Source organism: Vulpes lagopus, chromosome 9, assembly GCF_018345385.1.
Source record: "Vulpes lagopus strain Blue_001 chromosome 9, ASM1834538v1, whole genome shotgun sequence".
NCBI lineage: Eukaryota > Metazoa > Chordata > Mammalia > Carnivora > Canidae > Vulpes > Vulpes lagopus.
Window position 1 is genome coordinate 4487240 of NC_054832.1, and position 17375 is coordinate 4504614.

Consider the following 17375-nt stretch of genomic DNA (forward strand, 5'->3'; position numbering starts at 1 on the left):
TTTCTTTCATTTTTCTTTCCTTCTCTCTTTCTTTCTTTCTTTCTTTCTCTTCTTTCTTTACCTTTCCTTTTCTTTCTTTCATTTCTTTCTTCATTTCCCTTTCTCTTTCATTCTTTCTCTTCTCTTTTTCTTTCCTACTCTTTCTTTTTCTTTCTTTTCCTTTCTTTCTCTTTCTTCCTTTCTTTCTCTTCTTTATTTCTTTCTCTACCCTTCCTTTTCTTTCTTTCTTTCTTTCTTTCTTTCTTTTCTTTCTTTCTTCTTTCTTTCTTTCTTTCTTTCTTTCTTTCTTTCTTTTCTTTCTTTTTCTTTCTTTCTTTCTTTCTTTCTTTCTTTCTTTCTTTCTTTTTCTTTCTTTCTTCTCTTTTTTGTTCTCCAATTCTTCCCTTTTATTTCTTACTATTTAAATTCGATTAGCCAACATAAAGTACGTACTTAGATTCAGAGGTAGAGTTCAGTGATTCATCAGTTGCATGGAACACCCAGTGCTCATCCCATCACGTGCCCTCCTCCATGCCCATCACCCAGTGACCCTGTCCCCCACCCCCCCTCCTCTCCAGCTGCCCTCAGTGTGTTCCCCAGAGTTCAGAGTCTCTCACAGCTTGTCTCCCTCTCTGATGGCTTCCCATCCAGCTTTCCCTCCCTTCCCCTATGATCCTCTGTGCTCCACTAGCCTCTTTCACTTACCTGCCTGTATGTCCAGTCTATCAACAAGTCTTGTTGGTGGCAAATCCAAAACGCCTCCACTCTGTCCAGCTCTCTCCAGGCCTGCTGCGAGGACCCCAGTTCAGGCTACCATTATGTGACACTTGCATGATTGCAGTGACCACCCTCTGGTACCCTGTGTCCAGCCTCTGCCCACCCCCACAGTCCTGTCCTGCCCGCAGCTGCTTGCAGAGCACACACGAGGTCATGCCCCTTCCCAGGTCAGCCTCAGCTCTGCCCTGCCTTGCACTTGTGGGAGTCCAAGTGCCCTGGCCCCACTGCTTCCCCTGAGCTCCTCTGAGCTCCTCTGAGCATTCTCTGAGCTCCAGACACTCTGCCTTCAGCTCCCCAAACACATCGAGCTCCTTCCCAAGGCCTCTCATACACACTGGGCCCGTTTTTCAAGCCCCCTCCCACTGTCCAACCCCTCTGTGCACCTGGCCCTGCTCATCCTGTGGTCTGTGCTGAAATGTGGCCTCGGTTGACTCTCCTAGACCATCTGAAACAAACTGACACCTCACCATGCAGTGTCCTAGCACCCTGCTCTGTTTGCAGGAGCCCAAGAGCCCAGCACAGAGCAGGGAGCAAAAATAATTGATGAGAAACCAAAGACTGAGCAAACACAGAGAAGGGAATTGTACAGATACCACCGAGTCCGTTTCCCAGCCCTCACAGTGCCTGCATGAGGAAGACCCCTTTCCACCCTGGCTCTAGGGTTCTTTCTCCACTCAGCGGGGAGGCAGGTGAATCCCTGAAAGCCAGGTCCAAGGGCTCTGCATTCGGGCAGCATTTGCCCCTGCCCCACCCATGCTCTTCATCCATGGACGGATTGCTTGCCTATTCACCAGTACCCCCTTCTCCTACTCACTGGCTGAGTAGAAGGAAAGGCCAGCAGCTCCCCGTTGCCTGGGAGCCCACCCTGGGTTCTGCCCCGAGGAGACCCCATGCTCTCCCGCGTGAGCTCCTGCTTTCTCCCACCCTGTGCACACCTCGGCCCCGGTTCCTGTCTCCAAAGCTTGGTCTTCACGCCTCCATCCACCTAGGATTTCATCTGTCCTTCCAGCCTCCCTGCCTCCCCACACACAGTCACGCGCTTTCTCCCCTGGCTCCCAAAACACCTTTCCTGCACTTCTATTAGAAACCTAAACAGGTCTGTAAGGATCAGCCGAGCCCCCATCTAGCTGGGCTGTGAGCCCCGTGAGAACAGGGCCGGGGGCTGAAATGACAGATGTGGCTCCCGCTCAGGAGAACTGAGGCGTGTTTGCTCTCCTCACTTCCTTCCCCTGAGACCCCTTCTGTCCGTGGAGCAGGAGATGGGATGCGAGCCCTGGGCCGACTGCTCCCTGTGGTTTGTGTTTGTGAACTAAGTGCACAGCAGAGCTTGGGTGGACACAGTGCAGCCCGGGGGTGGATAAGCACAGGACCTGCCCTCCAAGTGCTTGTTGTCCAAGGGAACATGCCCGTCACCTCACCTGGGGACAACGCGAGCTACCTGTCAGCTGGTGCCCAGGGAACCCATGCATGAGGGCAGATGCTTGGCCAGAGGGATTAACCAAAGCTTTGCAAGGGGAGGTGGCAGGAGGGCTGGGGGCAAAGTGGGATAGAGAGAAGTTCCAGCTGGGGAGGGTCACAGAAGCAAGGAGGGACTATTCTAGCAGTGGAGAACCACAGGACCGTGTCCCCCGGGCCCCAAAGTGACCGCCCTCCAGAAGGGGTGTGGGGTCCATAGTACCTAGGTGCAGGGAAGGCTTCCTGGAGGGGAAGCCTGAAGGCCACGGGGGATTTATTCCAGACAGAGGGATAGCGATTAGCCAGCTTGGCTGCCACACAATCACCCTGGACTAGGTGCCTGGGAAATAGACATTTCTCCTGGTTCTGGAGGCTGAGAGGTCCAAGATCAAGGTGTCAGCAGGTTGTATGCCATCTTCCCCTCATTACACCAGCGGGCTCCCTGGTCTCTGTGCTCATCTCCCTGTTTCCATCACGGGACCACCCCCATGACCTTACCCGTACCTGCATCCCCTCTAATGACCCCACGTGCTAGTAGTCACTCTGGGGGTTATGGCTTCAGCAAGTAAACTCAGGGGGCACAGACTCTATGCGGGACGGAGGGGAGTGTGCTGCAGGCAGCAGGAAGGTGAGCTGCAGAGGCCAGGAGGCAGGACAACCTCGTGCTCCCTGCAGTGGGCTGTCACGGAGGTCTTTCAGGTCAGCGGGAGGCCAGGCAGCCCAGGCCTCAGGGGCAGTGAGGGCTTATCAGAGTCCACGTCCTGCAGGGCCTCCTGGGTATGTTCGGGGACAGGGGTCTATCCTGGAAAAAGGCAGAGGAGGAATCCGAAAGGGGCCGGGCAGGGGCTGGTGCCATCGGTCCCGGGTGGGCAGAGGAGGGAAGGATATGATATCTGCAGTGTCCGGACAGACAGACAGGGGCTCCTGGGGGACCCGATTTCCCCGGCACCCCTTGGGCTCGACACACGGGGTCGCAGACGGGTGGCCGTGGTTCAGTGACCATCGTTCTTTGGACTCTTTGCAGGGCGCCCCTGGGAAGCCCGGAGAGCCAGGACCCAAAGGAGACAGGGTAAGTGGGGGAGGTCGTTCCCGAATGTGACCTGTTCAAGGCGGCACGGGGACTTTGTTCCAGGCGGTCAGCGAGCAACAGCCAAGCCTGATGAAGAATGTGCCACTCCACTGGTCCCTGGAAAATCATTAGCCCACAAAGGGATCCTTGTAGTGAATGTTGTTATTTTTCCTTTTTTTTGGATGTTATTTTAAGGAGTAAAATCATTGCAATTACAAATTCAAAGGCAGGCGTTCTGAGACTTTGACAGATTTCCCTCTCTCCCTGTGCATGACGTGCTCAGCTACCAAAGTGCCAATTTGCCAGGAGCCAGATTTGTCGCTGGAGGTGACAAGGGAACAGATTTTTCCCATAATGAATCGCCTCGGCGCCACACTCAGGAAGCCTTTCTTTACATCTCATTCCTCTGAAAAACAACAGGGGGAGTCTTTTTTGTTTTTTTTTTGTTTTTGTTTTTGTTTTTGTTTTTGTTTTTTTGGTTTGGTGTTTTTTCTTTTTTTTATCCACCCCCCCAAATGCCAGTGTGTGTGTGTGTGTGTGTGTGTGTGTGTGCGGGGGGGGGGGGTGATGTTCTCACACTTGTGACAACTGTCTCTCGCTTTGGAGGAATTAAACATGCATCCCTCTGTAGGGTCAGCCGTCCCACTGTCACACTGTTGCACCACGTGGATGTCACCGCCACCCCACACCCCACCCCTGCCTGGCTTGTTTCCCATGGACCTGCCGAGAATTTATGTCTGCTTTCTTTGCACGTTGCATGGGTGAAGAACTGGGTTTCTCCTACAGGACGGAGAAGACAGAGCAGTGGAAATAGAGGGTGTCAGAGATAGTCGCCCCCACACCCCCTGAAACTCATTCTCTCTCTCCCTCCTTCCTTCCGAGTGACTTGACTCCCGTGTGCTATGGCTGTGGGCTCCTGAGGATGGAGCCAGGGAGGGGGGCTGTGTCTGAGAAGCCACTGAGGGGCCCCCACCCCCGTGTCACACAGGAGCCCCTGGGAGCTCTGGCTGCCAGGGATGGCTTAAGTTTTGAGTTTTGGCTGGCAGCCAGGGAGCTCAGCCCACAAATATGAATCTCTCCTCTAATACCTAATCAATAAGTGGAGAATTGCCTTCTCTCTGTTAAGTGGTTTGGTGGAACGTTGCCAGGGAGCCGTCAGGCTCCGCATTCCTTTGCACTCCTGGGAACATTTGAAATCTGGGACGAGTCCTCCCCTGCAAAGTGATATTGAGACATTTAATGAATAGGAAGTGCTGTATCACAGCTGTGATGGGGCCTCGGCATTCAGGAGCACGAAGCACCAGGACCGCCACCGACCCCCCATCACCGACAGATGACAGAGACCCCGTGGAATGCATCACACCTGAGAAATTTAAGTCAGGACTGCTCCTCGGGTCTGGCTAAATTCATTTGAAATTCACTGTACTTTTTGATACCGTTGAGAAAGTGATGCAGACATTTGCAAATTGCAAAATAGTGGGTGCAATGAAAAGCAGGTACTCCTCTACCTGGGTGCCCCTTACGCCCCCAGCCCCCTCCCAGGGTCTGTCACGGGACATTTCCCTTGCGCCCTCCAGGGTCCGTGCATGCAGAACCATGTGGTTATAAACCAGCATCTCCCTTTTGCTCAAGCCCTGGAACACACCAGACTTTGTCCGTTATTTGTTTCTCGTCGAGGCGTATGTGTTGGAGCTAGTTTCAGGCCTGCGGTCTTCCCCGTCCTTGGCTCTGGGTCACGGCCATGGCCATGCCCGTTTCCAGCTACCATCTGGCTTCCCCTCCCCTCCCCCCTGCTGCTACCTGCAGGCAAGGGAGTCCTGTGACACCCCGAGCTCGCCAACGTGCCCGCCTATTTCCAGACCCACCTTATTGGTCACACCCCAAGTAGCAAATTGGGCGGAGGACTGGATGGGGCTGTGGCTGTTGTGGTTCCCAAGTCACTGATCCAGGTCTTCAGAGTCTGAATCAGAGCTGGGAGGGTCCCAGTCAGTGTCCTCCCATGAGGGCCCACTAACGAGGAGGGAGTGGGAGGTTCCAGCAGGCCTGTGTGCACCTGCCCGTCCTCTTCCCACTGACGTGCTTCTTCCCTCCTCTAGGGAGATCCCGGGAACAGAGGTGACAAAGGACCTCCTGGTGGGAAGGGCCAGCCGGGCGACCCTGGAATCCCTGGTCACAAAGGCCTCACGGGCCTGATGGGCCCCCAAGGACCGCCCGGGGAGAATGGAGTAGCCGGGCCCCCGGGGCCTCCGGGCCAGCCAGGATTTCCAGGACTCAGGGTAAGGATGCTGGTGCTGCCTCCGCCTCGGGGGATGCTGGTGAGGTGCGTGGCCTTCAGAGGGACCAGGTTCCAGACCCCCCTTCTGAGCCTGCCCTCTCATATCTGCCCAAAGGGGTAAGGGGACCATCTCCCGCCAGGCTTGTCCCACTGACTAGGTGAGACAGTCTGCATAGCTCGGGCGCGCCCCAGAGCAGAGCCCCCTCCCGCTCCCTTCTCTAGCGCAGTGACTCCTCGGGACCAACGTCCTTGGGCTCTAGAGCTCATCTGTCCCTGGATCCTGCACAGATGGTAACTGAGAACCTGCTTCCCGTGGGACGGCCTGCCCGCCCAGGGCTGCTGCCTCTGCCATTCCTCTGTCTGCCCATCTGGGCCGCTCACTTTCCCTCTGGGTCTTGCTTTGCCCAGACACCAAAGCACAGGCTTGTTTAGTGTTTTTTCCCCAAACGTACTTTATCCTAGTGCCAGAGCTCTTGTTTTACACAAACCTGTAACGTGAACACACACTGGAGAAGAAAGCAGAGCCTCCCGGGGAAGAAGCGGTGGAGGGGCTGGTTTCCGAGTCCAGGTGACCTCACCTTTCCTCTCAGCAGCGCTGTGGTCCCCTGGGGACCCTCCCGTCTTCGGAGCGCAGGTCCAGGTGATCTCCGGTATCCCTGGCAGCTCTGACGCTCTGGTTCAGTCACTTCTCAGTGGCTGGGGTCTGAGGCTCTTGGCCAAGTCCAAGAGGGGGACCACAGGACATGGGGTGCTTCCATGGCCCCCTGGGTCCTCGCTGAGCTCTCCTAGTCCTGCTGCTGCGGCTAGCGATGGAAGTTCTGGGATGAGCATAAAAGATTACGCAGAAAAAAGAAGACAATAAGAACATGGAATCCATGTCGTGCAAAGGCTGGGTGCCCTGCCAGGTGCTGGGGCTGCAGACAGGAGTGCAGGGAGACCCTCAGGGCTCCTCTAAGAATCCCCTGTTGTGGACGCCTGGGTGGCTCAAGGGTTGAGCATCTGCCTTGGGCTCAGGGCATGGTCCTGGGATCCTGGGATCGAGTCCTACGTCGGGCTCCTTGCATGGAGCCTGCTTCTCCCTCTGCCTGGGTCTCTGCCTCTGTTTCTGTGTCTCTCATGAATAAATAAAATCTTAAAAAAAATCACCTGTCACCATGTGAGCCCAGAGGCAGCACTCTGCTTCTCTGGCCCATAGACTCATCTGCTTCTATGAACCAAGCACCAGGATTGTCAGGCACCTGGGTAGGACCAAGGAAACAGAGCAAGGAAAGCCAGACCCTGGGAGCCAGAGCACCCAAGCGGATGGCCAGGGAAATCTAAGAGGAATCCATGGGGAGGCAGCCCGTGAGCTGCCCCAGATGTGAACAGGACTCTGGCAGGGAGAGACGGGGGCCAGACCTCTCAGGTCCAGCGCTGGGGAAATGGCCTTGCAGGGAGGAGCCCCTACTAGGGAGCGTGACGGGTGTGGAGAGAGGGGGTGGCCGAGGCCTCCAGTCACCGTAGGGGATGGGAGGATGCTGCCCTTGTGACCGAGGGAGAAGGAGGCGATTCTGGGTGTGATAAGGCTTGGACCAGGAAAAGGTGCCACGTGTTGCCTGTGCCCCTTCTTTCCGGAGCCATCAGGGGTCTTGGGTGGCCAGAGTCACCGGGGAGAGAAGTAATTCGGCCTTCCCTCCCTTGCAGGGGGAGTCCCCCTCCGTGGACACACTGCGACGGCTCATCCAAGAGGAGCTCGAGAAACAGCTGGAAAGTGAGTAGCTGGACTTGCCTACAGCCTCGGGCACATACGGGCCTCTGGAGAGCCCGGGAAGCAGCCCCTTTCTGGGAAAAGGCTTTGGGAGAGCAGCTGGCGTGTAGAAACCGTGCCAGAAACGTGAGGAACACCGTGCAGGCTCTGGACACACGGACCTCTCTCCAGAGCGGGTCTTTACCTCCGCTTGGAGACCTCTAAGCTAGGGCAGCCCACCATCAACAGAACCCACTTTGCCACCACGAGTCATTTATTCTGTGCATTCAGTCCCCGGGGAGCAGGGATTCATAGTGCTTTCAGGGACCCAGATTCCTTTCAGTCCTGCTGTATTGATGATTTACTGTTAAATCCCACGCTGTTGCAGGAGCCTGGTACACAGCAGGTGCTCAGGGAGGGAGCAAGGTCAGAAGTAGCAGTAATGCCAGCACGTGGGGCTTGGCATCCATAGGTCAGGTGGTCTCCCAAGCACCTACAAGGTGATGCATGGAAGCGTCCATGCAGGAGGCTTGCACCCCCAATGATCAGGAGGTGTGCTTGATTGTTAGGAGCAGAGAGGCCAAGTAACTCACCGGAAGTGGAAGATGTGACAAGCGTCTGAGCAGGATTTGTGCGTGGACAGCAAGCCCTGCTCTTACACGCCACCTGCTCCTCAGTGGGAGCTGTCCCCACTCCGCTCCGTGCTGGAAGGTAGTTGGGGAGGAAAGTCATGGACAGTCTATGACAGGGGAGGCCAGACACCCATAACTCTTCAGGACCCAGGTGGACGAAATGGGAGGGCACATTCACTCGCATGCTCACATCTCAGAGTTATTTGCACCAACCCTACTTCAGACTGAGTTGAGTATAAGGACACAGCGTTGGACAAGATGCCCCCCCTCCCAGCCCTCTTAGAGTGTCTGGGCCAGCACAGTCCCTCTCCACACCCAGGAGAGCCAAAGACCATTACCAGGAAGAGATGGCAGGGGCCTGGGGTTTGGGTGAGGGCGAGGGCGAGGGCCGAAGAAAGGAAAGGAACCAAAGGCTGGGATGGCGGTTGCCACTGGGTGGGTCATGTCTTGAGGCCTCCCGCGTGGGCGTCTCTGAGCTCTGCTTTCTGGGCGTCAGAGTTGCCAGTGACAGAAAGGACTTCAGCCCTTGGGGAGTTTCTAGCCCAAGAGCAGAGGTAAGACCTGTTCTGAAAAAAAGATTCGGGTGGAGCATCTGCTGGGCGGGGGCCTTTCTTCCAAACAGCCTTTGAAGAGGAAGCACAGCTCCACGGTAAGGATGAGGAAATTAAGGCTCAAAATGGTTAAACCATTTGTTCATGTCTCAGGCACGCCTGCACCCCGCCTGCCACCTCGTGTAGGAAGATGGGAGGTCGATGCTCATGGGAAGCCAATCACCAGGGCACTCAGAAGACCCTGACCCTGCCTTGGTTTCACCACCAAAACCCTGGGGCTTGGGTGACCCTCCAGCCTCTCTGGGATCAGTCACCTGTGAGAAGCACTTGGGCCTGACTGTTTGATGGTCTCCCGGTGGCCATCAGATGGGCACTGTATCCCCTATGTGGTGGAAAGCCATTGCACCTCCGGGTTTTTAACCAATTCTATAGCCTTAACGTTAGACACGTGAGGATCCTTGATGACCTCACATCCAGCACTTAGTGACTTAGATAAGTCACTGTATCGCTCTGAAAGCCACTAAGTCTCACCCCCTGCCTCAACCTCCCCAGCTGACAGTTATCACAACTCCTCCTGCTGCAGGAGGGACTGTCACCGCCGCCAGCCGTGCCATGATAGGTGCCAGCAGCGTCCACTGAGCACAGTCTTAATGCCCGTCCTCACACTCCGCCCAGTGGGGCAGGTGGGATCTGATCTCATTGCCTCCATTTGCCAGACAAGGATGTGAGGCTCAGAGAGGTCAAGGAGCTCCCTGGAGGCCCTGGCCGGCGGGGCTGAGCTCGGTGGGCGCGCTGCCTGTGCTGGGCCGTGGTTGATGTCGTCGTTCCTCTGTGCCTCCTACAGTCTCCTGAGGCCCGAGCTGCACAGGGAGCCCCGGCCCTCATTCTGTCCGTCTCCCTCCTTCGTGAACATCTCTGTTATCTCTCCTCTGTAGCCAGACTCGCCTACCTCCTGGCCCAGAGGCCGCCGGTGCACATGAAGTCATCCCAAGGCCGACCCGGGCCCCCAGGGCCCCCGGGAAAAGATGGGCTTCCAGGCCGGGCAGGCCCCGTGGGGGAGCCAGGACGGCCCGGGCAGGGAGGTCTGGAAGGACCCTCTGGACCCATGGGTCCCAAAGGTGAGTGAGGACACAGAGGAGCCACCCGTGGCATGGAGGAGGGCTGGAGGGAGCACCCCCTAGCCGAGTGTGCATAACTGGTCCCACTCCCTGCCACCAGCTTAGTCTCACTCTGGGTTTTGGCATCAAGTGATGTTTTCATCCGTACTGGAGGTTTTCATACTTGACATTTTTGTACACATAGGCTTCCACCAGGAAGAGCAGACCAGCTGCCTCCCACTCACTCCTTGCTCTCCCTGTCGCCCCTGCTCTAGTTGCAGGGGTGGCGCCAGATGCCCCCTTTCCCCTTCCGAGGTGAGGGCTAGCTGAGGAAGAGAGATGTTCTGTCTCCAGGCACGTGGGGTGTTGGACGCCAGCTTTAGAATGCAGCCCAGTGGCTTGGAGCTGCAGCTGGAAGGGCTGCCACCTCTCCAGCTCTCAGGTCGAGGGCTCACCTGGACTGGGCCGCTCTGGGCAACAGCAGATCTCTCCTCCAAAGGGCAGCACCTGACCCGCTTAGTGATGGAGACAAGCAGGCCAGAGTGCACCCTCTCTGCAGGCAGGCAGGTGGGAAAACAAGAGGGAGGACAAAAGCCAGACTCATCAACCAGATCATGAGCTCCTCTCAGGGGAGAAATGAGCATGGGGTGGGGGAGGAGTGAGTGCAGGGGGAGGAAGGGGTGAGATGGTGGAGTGAGCCTAGAGTGAGTACAGGTGGAGGAGAGGTGAGCCTGAGGTGAGTATAGGGTGTGGGAGGGGAGAGCCTGGGGTGAGTGCAGGTGGGGAGGGGTGAGCCTGAGGTGAGTACAGGTTGGGGAGGGGTGAGCCTGGGGTGAGTGCAGGTGGGGGAGGGGTGAGCCTGGGTGAGTGCAGGTGGGGGAGGGGTGAGCCTGGAGTGAGTGCAGGTGAGGGAGAGATGATCCTGGGGTGAGTGCAGGTGAGGAAGAGATGAGCCTGGGGTGAGTGCAGGAGCCTGGGGAGTGCAGGTGGGGGAGGGGTGAGCCTGGGGTGAGTGCAGGTGGGGGAGAGATGATCCTGGGGTGAGTGCTGGTGAGGAAGAGATGAGCCTGGGGTGAGTGCAGGTGGGGGTGAGATGAGCCTGGGGGTGAGTGCTGGTGAGGAAGAGATGAGCCTTGGGTGAGTGCAGGTGGGGACAGGTGAGCCTGGGGTGAGTGCAAGTGGGGACGGGGTGAGCCTTGGGTGAGTGCAGGTGGGGACAGGTGAGCCTGGGGTACAGAAACACCAGATTTTGGCCACCACTGGAGAGTATGGACATGGATGCCCCTAACATCCTCCTCTTTCCCCTGCTGCTTCCTTACTAATTCTTCATTCATTCATTCATTCATTCATTCCCTATAATGTTTTTCCTACTGAAAATTCTTTTTGTTGTGCTCAAGTCCTAGCTCTGCTGGTTCATAAAACAAAATAAATGAACTAGCTGTCAACAAGAAAGCATAAAGCGTAGGAAACACCAGACTTGGACAGAACTGACTCAGTGTGGCAGTTACAACAATAAATACGAATGCTCTAATGTCTCCATGAACTTGCAAAATTTCAATTTGGATCACAAAAGAAAACGTGTTGCCACAAGGAGATTTCTGGAAACAACAGGGCAAAAAAAAAAAAAAAGTGATGAAAAAAAGTTGAGATGGTTTAATCCAATGTGTGTGGTATGAACTCACACATGATCTTGAGTTTCCTCCCTGAGAGAAGGGACCGTCTCCGGAACTTCCGTGTGGTTTTAACTTGCTGTGATGGTACTTAGCACATTCTGCGTGCAATAGGAGTGCTCTTGTGCCCTGTTCCATCTCTTCCTGGATGTGAAGCTTCTTGAGGGTAGACCTCAATGTGGTCGTAACTGCCCACAGGGTCTAGAGTGTTGATTGTCGTCACCCAGGTCCCACCGGTTCAGGTGAAATGCTGTGAGAGCCCGGGAAATGCAGGCAAGCATGAGTGGGTGTAGGTTGTCAGGTGTATGTACTTGAGAGAGAGCGTGCGGCTGTGTGGACGTGTGTGTATATACACAGGAGAGCGCTTGTGGCCTTGTGGACATGTGTGTATACATAAGGGGACTCATGTGGCTGTGTAGATGTATATGTGTATACAATACACGGGACAGTGCATGTGGCTGTGCAGCCGTCTGTGTGTGTGTGTGTGTGTGTGTGTGTGTATAAGAGAGAGAGAGAAACTGTGTGGATCTATGTGTATATATACAAGGGAGAGAGCATGAGGCTGTGTGGATGTGTGTGTGTCTACACAGGAGAGCACGTGAGGCCTTGTGGATCTGTGTGTGTATACAAGGGAGAGAGCATGTGACCTTGTGGCCCTGTGTATCTCTACAGAGGAGAGTATGTATGGCCATGTGGACGTCTGTGTGTCTACACGGGAGAGTGCATGTGGCCATGTAGACGTGTGTATGTACCGGGGGAGTGAGAGTGTGTGTGGCCATGTGGATGTGTGTGTGTCTACACGGGAGAGAGCGTGTGGCCGTGTGGATGCGTGTGTGTGTACCAGGGAGAGAGCATGTGGCCGTGTGGATGTGCGTCTGTCTGCATGGGAGAGTGCATGTGGCCGTGTAGACGTGTGTATGTACCGGGGAGAGAGCGTGTGGCCGTGCACATCTGGGTGGCCATGTCCGAGTGAGTCTGTGTGTGTATACGAGTGTGCATATATCTTTGTTAATGTGTGTGTGAACGTGCATGTGTGTGCACGTTGGGCCGCGTGCCCCTGGACGAGTGTTGCCATGTGGCTGAGCGCGCTGGCGGGGGCGATGGACGCTGCCGTCTGTCCTGGTGCTCACATGCGTGTACCTGAATCAAGCGCACGCTTGAGTGTGAGTGGCTGTGAGTGAGTGTGAACGGGCATCAGCGGCCCAGGGTGCAGAATGGCTGAGCAAGCTTGGTCGGGGGGAGGCTCCCGCGCCCCCTCCTGCCCTGCACCTGCTCGGGGCCACCCGCGCCCGCCCTCACCCAGGGTCTCCACCACCTAAGGTGCGTCTCTCTCACAGGTGAGCGAGGAGCCAAAGGAGACCCAGGTGCGCCTGGAGTGGGCCTCCGGGGCGAGATGGGCCCGCCCGGCGTCCCAGGTAGGGAGAGCACCTGGGGTCCCGGGTGGGCGGCCCTCGGGGTGAGTGGGGAGTCCCCTGCTCCCCAGGGACTGCGGCCGGGGCTGGCTTTGTCTGAGAGGAGCTAGGAGCAGGGATTGGTTCTTCCTGAATCTTTCTAAGACGCCAACTTCTTGACTTGCATAAAAGGGCAACCACGGCAAACCCTAGTAATCCCCCGAGTTGTTGGGGTTTCTCCCATGAACCGGTCCTGAGGAAGCCTGGCTAGGAGCAAAACGGGACTGGGCAGCGCAGGGAACTCCTTCCCCTACATGCCGCCTCCTCGGACCCGATGACATTCGTTTAGGGCGGCGTGACCGGGCCATCCGTCTTTCCCGCCATGCACGTGGTGGGGCCCCGTTACTAATTCTCAGAAGGCGCCTGGGGCCGTGCTGTCCCGGTGGCCGGGTGGGCAGCACACGCCTGGCTCGTGTAGGGGGCTCCCTGGGCCTTGGGCCGTGGGGCTTGCAGTCCTGCAACCTGGGCAGGTTGGCCACGTGGGGCCGCCTCGGGGGCACAGCAGTGCGGTGGCCCAAGAGGATGGGCACGAGTAGAAGGTGGAGGTGAGGACAGCCCCGGTGGCCCAGCAGTTTAGTGCCGCCTCCAACCCAGGGCATGATCCTGGGGTCCCAGGATCAAGTCCCGCGTCGGGCTCCCTGCATGGAGCCTGCTCCTCCCTCTCCCTGTGTCTCTGCCTCTCTCTCTGTGTGTCTCTCATGAATAAATAAATAAAATCTTTTTTTTTTTTTAAAGAAGAAGGTGGAAGGGACTAGACTGGGTGTTACCCAAGTCCACCTGGTTGAGGTTCCTGTTTTTATTTAATTCTAGTTTATCTGACCACGTGGGGGCATTTCTGAGTATGAGACCTATGGGTAATTCTAATTTTAGTATTTATATCTTCTTGATTTTCCAAATTTCCAGCCCCAGATGCGTGTTGCTACTCCTATTAGAGAAGACAGCCAGAAATATATTTCCAAGATTTATTTTTTGACAGCTTGCCTACTTTCTAATAGCTTCTAATATTAAAAATATTTTTTTATTTTTTAAAGGCCTTATTTTTTTATTATTCTTTTTAAAAAGATTTCATGTATTTATTCCTGAGAGACACAGAGGCAGAGGCAGAGACACAGGCAGAGGAAGAAGCAGGCTCCCTGCGGGGAGCCTGATGCAAGACTCGATCCCAGGACCTCAGGGTCACGCCCTGAGCCGAAGGCTGATGCTCAACCACTGAGCCACCCGGGTGTCCTGAAGGTTTATTTTTAAGTAATCTTGACACCCAATGTGGGGCTCAAACCCACAACCTCAAGGTCAAGAGTCATGTGCTCCATTGACCGAGCCAACCAGGTGCCCCACGAATGTTTTTAAAATAAGGCAATTCCAAATAAAGATTAAAAGGCAGAACAGAAACCGTTTAGAAAGCGGAAATACTTGGATGAGGATGAGGTTTAGGTACTGACCATACCTCAGTGATCCTCCTCTGCAGAAGGAATCAGTGACGCTAAAAAGAAAAAAAAAAAAAAGGAATCAGTGACGCTGGTTGAGGCAGGACCATGGATTAAATCACTACCAAAGCACTCACGAATTTTAGAGTTCCTGAAATGTCTGAAGACCTTTTTAAGGGGAAAAATGTACTTTTTGCTTCTTTTATAGGGAGACTCAGATTTTCTAACATGGTGACTCAAGAGGTGATGGGGTTAGCCAAAACACTCAGCGGCGAGCTTCCCAGTGGCCGAAGCAAAAAGGGACATAGATTGATCATATATAAAATCACGATGTTTGCTAAATAGAGGAATAGGAGTTTGCCTATCACTGTAATATTTCTGAGTCTAAATTAGGGACCATCCATCGGACAGTTACTCACATCCTGTTTTTATTATATCTGGCCCCGACTTACGGAATAAGTGAATGTAGTCCAAGGACGCAGTTCACGTTTAACATACAGATACAGCCTAGGAACCACAGACTATTCGGGATACGCTGGACACCGGGTAACGGAACGTCATCGGGAATCTTTAGGGACACGTGAATGGGGGCTGATGGTTAATGAGGAGGACTTGGCGCCCCACTCACAATCCAGCTGTGTCCCCTAGAACTGCGTGGGAACACGTTGCCCCGTGTCCCTGCCCCCCGCCGACCCCTCCTGCTTTCTCCCCGGGGACCCCCTGAGTCCTGCCCCAGTCCAAACAGTGTCCTGCAGATCACGATGACCCTGCTTCCTGGTGTCAGAAGGATCCTGAACCTTCTGTTCTGTTTTTTTTTTTTTTTCTCCTCGGCCCAGGTCAACCCGGGGAACCTGGATATGCTAAAGACGGGCTCCCCGGGGCTCCCGGCCCTCAAGGGGAGACCGGACCAGCGGGACACCCCGGCCCCCCAGGACCACCCGGGCCCCCTGGCCAGTGCGACCCCTCCCAGTGTGCCTACTTTGCCAGCCTTGCTGCGCGGCCCAGTAACGTGAAGGGCCCCTAGAAGATTCCAGAATGCCGGGAGGCCGGCGGTGGATTTCTGAAACTTGAACTCAGAGCCTGATAAGAAGCCAGAGGTCTTGAAACATTGCAGCCATGTGTGTGTGTGTGTGTGTGTGTGTGTGTGGTTTTTTTTTTCGCTTTTATCATTTGTGTTTGTCTTATTTTCCTGAGAGACCTCCACGTCATTAAAACCAACAGATGCTGCCGGTCGGTCAGATTATTAATAATAATATTATTATTATTGTTTATTATCGTTATTATTATTATTATTGTTATTATCTCATATAATAAGGCTCCGACAGTTTCCCCCTCTTGTCCGAAGCTGGGAGAACTTGATCGTGGGGCAGTGGGCTGTTTCTGGGTTCTTCTCACAGCCCCCCTGTGACGTGCAGCTGCCCATTTTAAGGAAACTCTTGGTGCTATGAAACCCCTGACCAGACACTCGCCAGATTTACCTCTTTCCTCAAAAGGAAACTAAGAAGATGAGGCGATGGGTTTCTGTCCTTGGCCAGGCTCAGAGGGCGCCGCTTCCCAGGAGGGACAGGCGAGGCAGGAAGGGAAGGAAGGTGCAGACATGAAGACTGGCCTCAGCTCCCGATGCAGAGCGCAGGTGCAGCGCACAGAAGCGGTCCTCGGGGAGCACTCAGCCACCTCGCCGCCCCAGGTCCCGGATGCGAAGTCACGGCACTTGAGTTGACACGGCTTCGTGCGATGCTGCATGCGCCCGAGACAGAGAGGCTGGTGCGGAGGAAGCGTGTTACCTTGGCTCCTGAGCCTCGGATAGGACTCCTCCTAGCCCCTCGCTGTTGGTGTCACTTTAATGGTGAAATAAAGGGGGTCCGACGACCCCTGTCGCATTTTCCTGATGGTGGGCAGTTGGCCAGGGTACGGGCCGGGGGTGCTGGGAGCTCTGTGCCTCCAGGATCCTGCCTTGGAAATAAAGTGCATCGAGTATATGTGTGTACCTGACACGCCCGCACAAGCAGGTGCTCAATAAATCTGAGTTTCCTCCTCAGTTTGCGTGACGAGTCCTTCCTTTTTATTTTTTATTTTTTTTCCAAGATTTTATTTACTTGAGAAAGAGAAAGCAGGAGCAGGGGGAGAAGCAGAAGGAGAGGGAGAAACAGACTCCCCGCTGAGCAGGGAGCCCGACTCGGGGCTTTCGATCCCAGGACCCCAAGACCTCAGGACCCCAACGTGGGGCTCGATCCCAGCACCCCGGGGTCATGACCTGAGCCAGAATCAAGAGTCCGACGCTTAGCCGACTGAACCAGCCAGGTGCCTTTCTTCTTATTTTTTATTTTATTTTTTTTAAGATTTTATTTATTTATTCATGAGAGACACAGAGAGAATGGCAGGGACACAAGCAGTGGGAGAAGCAGGCTCCATGCAGGGAACCCGATGTAGGACTCGATCCCAGGACTCCAGAATCACGCCCTGGGCCGAAGGCAGGAGCTAAACCGCTGAGCCTCTTTTTATTTTTTAAGTGTTTAAATTTTTTAAATGTTCTTTACAGCATTTTATTTATTTATCTAAGAGAGAACATGAGCAATGGGAGATGCAGAGGGAGAAGCAGAGTCCCCACGGAGCAGGGATCCCAGGCCCCCAAGGTCCTGACCGGAGCTGAAGTCAGATGCTCCCCCGAGGGAGCCACCCAGGCGCCCCTGACGATTCCTTATCTCCAGCATCCGTCTGCATGTGAACCCCTTGAGTTCTGGGCCAAATGCTTCTCCTCTGGGGAGCCTCAGGCCACGTGTTGAGGCCACTTGCGGACGCGCACGAGGGTGAGCCAGGCCCAGGGTGCTCCGTTTCCATTCGCTCCCCCGGGACAGCTCTGTCTTCTACATTTTTGGCAGAAGCCACCTCGATGTGCACATCCATGCAGGGTTATGGGGGCGCGCAGGGTGCAGCAAGGAGAGGAGGAAGGTTGGTTTCAGTCGGGTGCTGACGTGTGTCCGGAGTGCGGCTGATTCACCAGGGCCTGAGAGAATTACTCGTTAAGCACGGGGTCAAGTCTTCATTAACTGACTCGTGACTTGATTGATCCATCCCTTCATCTGTCATGCACCCAAGCACAGACTAACACGCCTATGCGTAATCAAACAAGTCCTTTTGGTCACCTCTATGCCACACGCCTCTGATCTGGGGACCGGAAGTGCTGGAAGTCTCCGCGTACGGAGCAGTATATTGCCATGATTTTAAAATAGGCTCTGAAAGCTGCTCTCCTTGGGTTGGTGGGTGCTCAT

The 17375-nt window shown here is 55.0% G+C and overlaps 1 protein-coding gene across 1 annotated transcript in view; it reads left to right on the forward strand.

Moving 5' to 3' along the window:
• Positions 1 to 16141, forward strand: part of COL22A1 (collagen type XXII alpha 1 chain) — a 243170-nt gene extending 227029 nt beyond the window's left edge. The window contains exons 58-63 of the mRNA XM_041769448.1: positions 3236 to 3280; positions 5377 to 5556; positions 7239 to 7305; positions 9400 to 9582; positions 12569 to 12646; positions 14943 to 16141. Of these exons, the coding sequence (XP_041625382.1) occupies positions 3236 to 3280; positions 5377 to 5556; positions 7239 to 7305; positions 9400 to 9582; positions 12569 to 12646; positions 14943 to 15130 (741 nt within the window). The 3' untranslated portion in view covers positions 15131 to 16141. The remainder of the gene's footprint in view (positions 1 to 3235; positions 3281 to 5376; positions 5557 to 7238; positions 7306 to 9399; positions 9583 to 12568; positions 12647 to 14942) is intronic.
• Positions 16142 to 17375: the final 1234 nt, after the last annotated feature.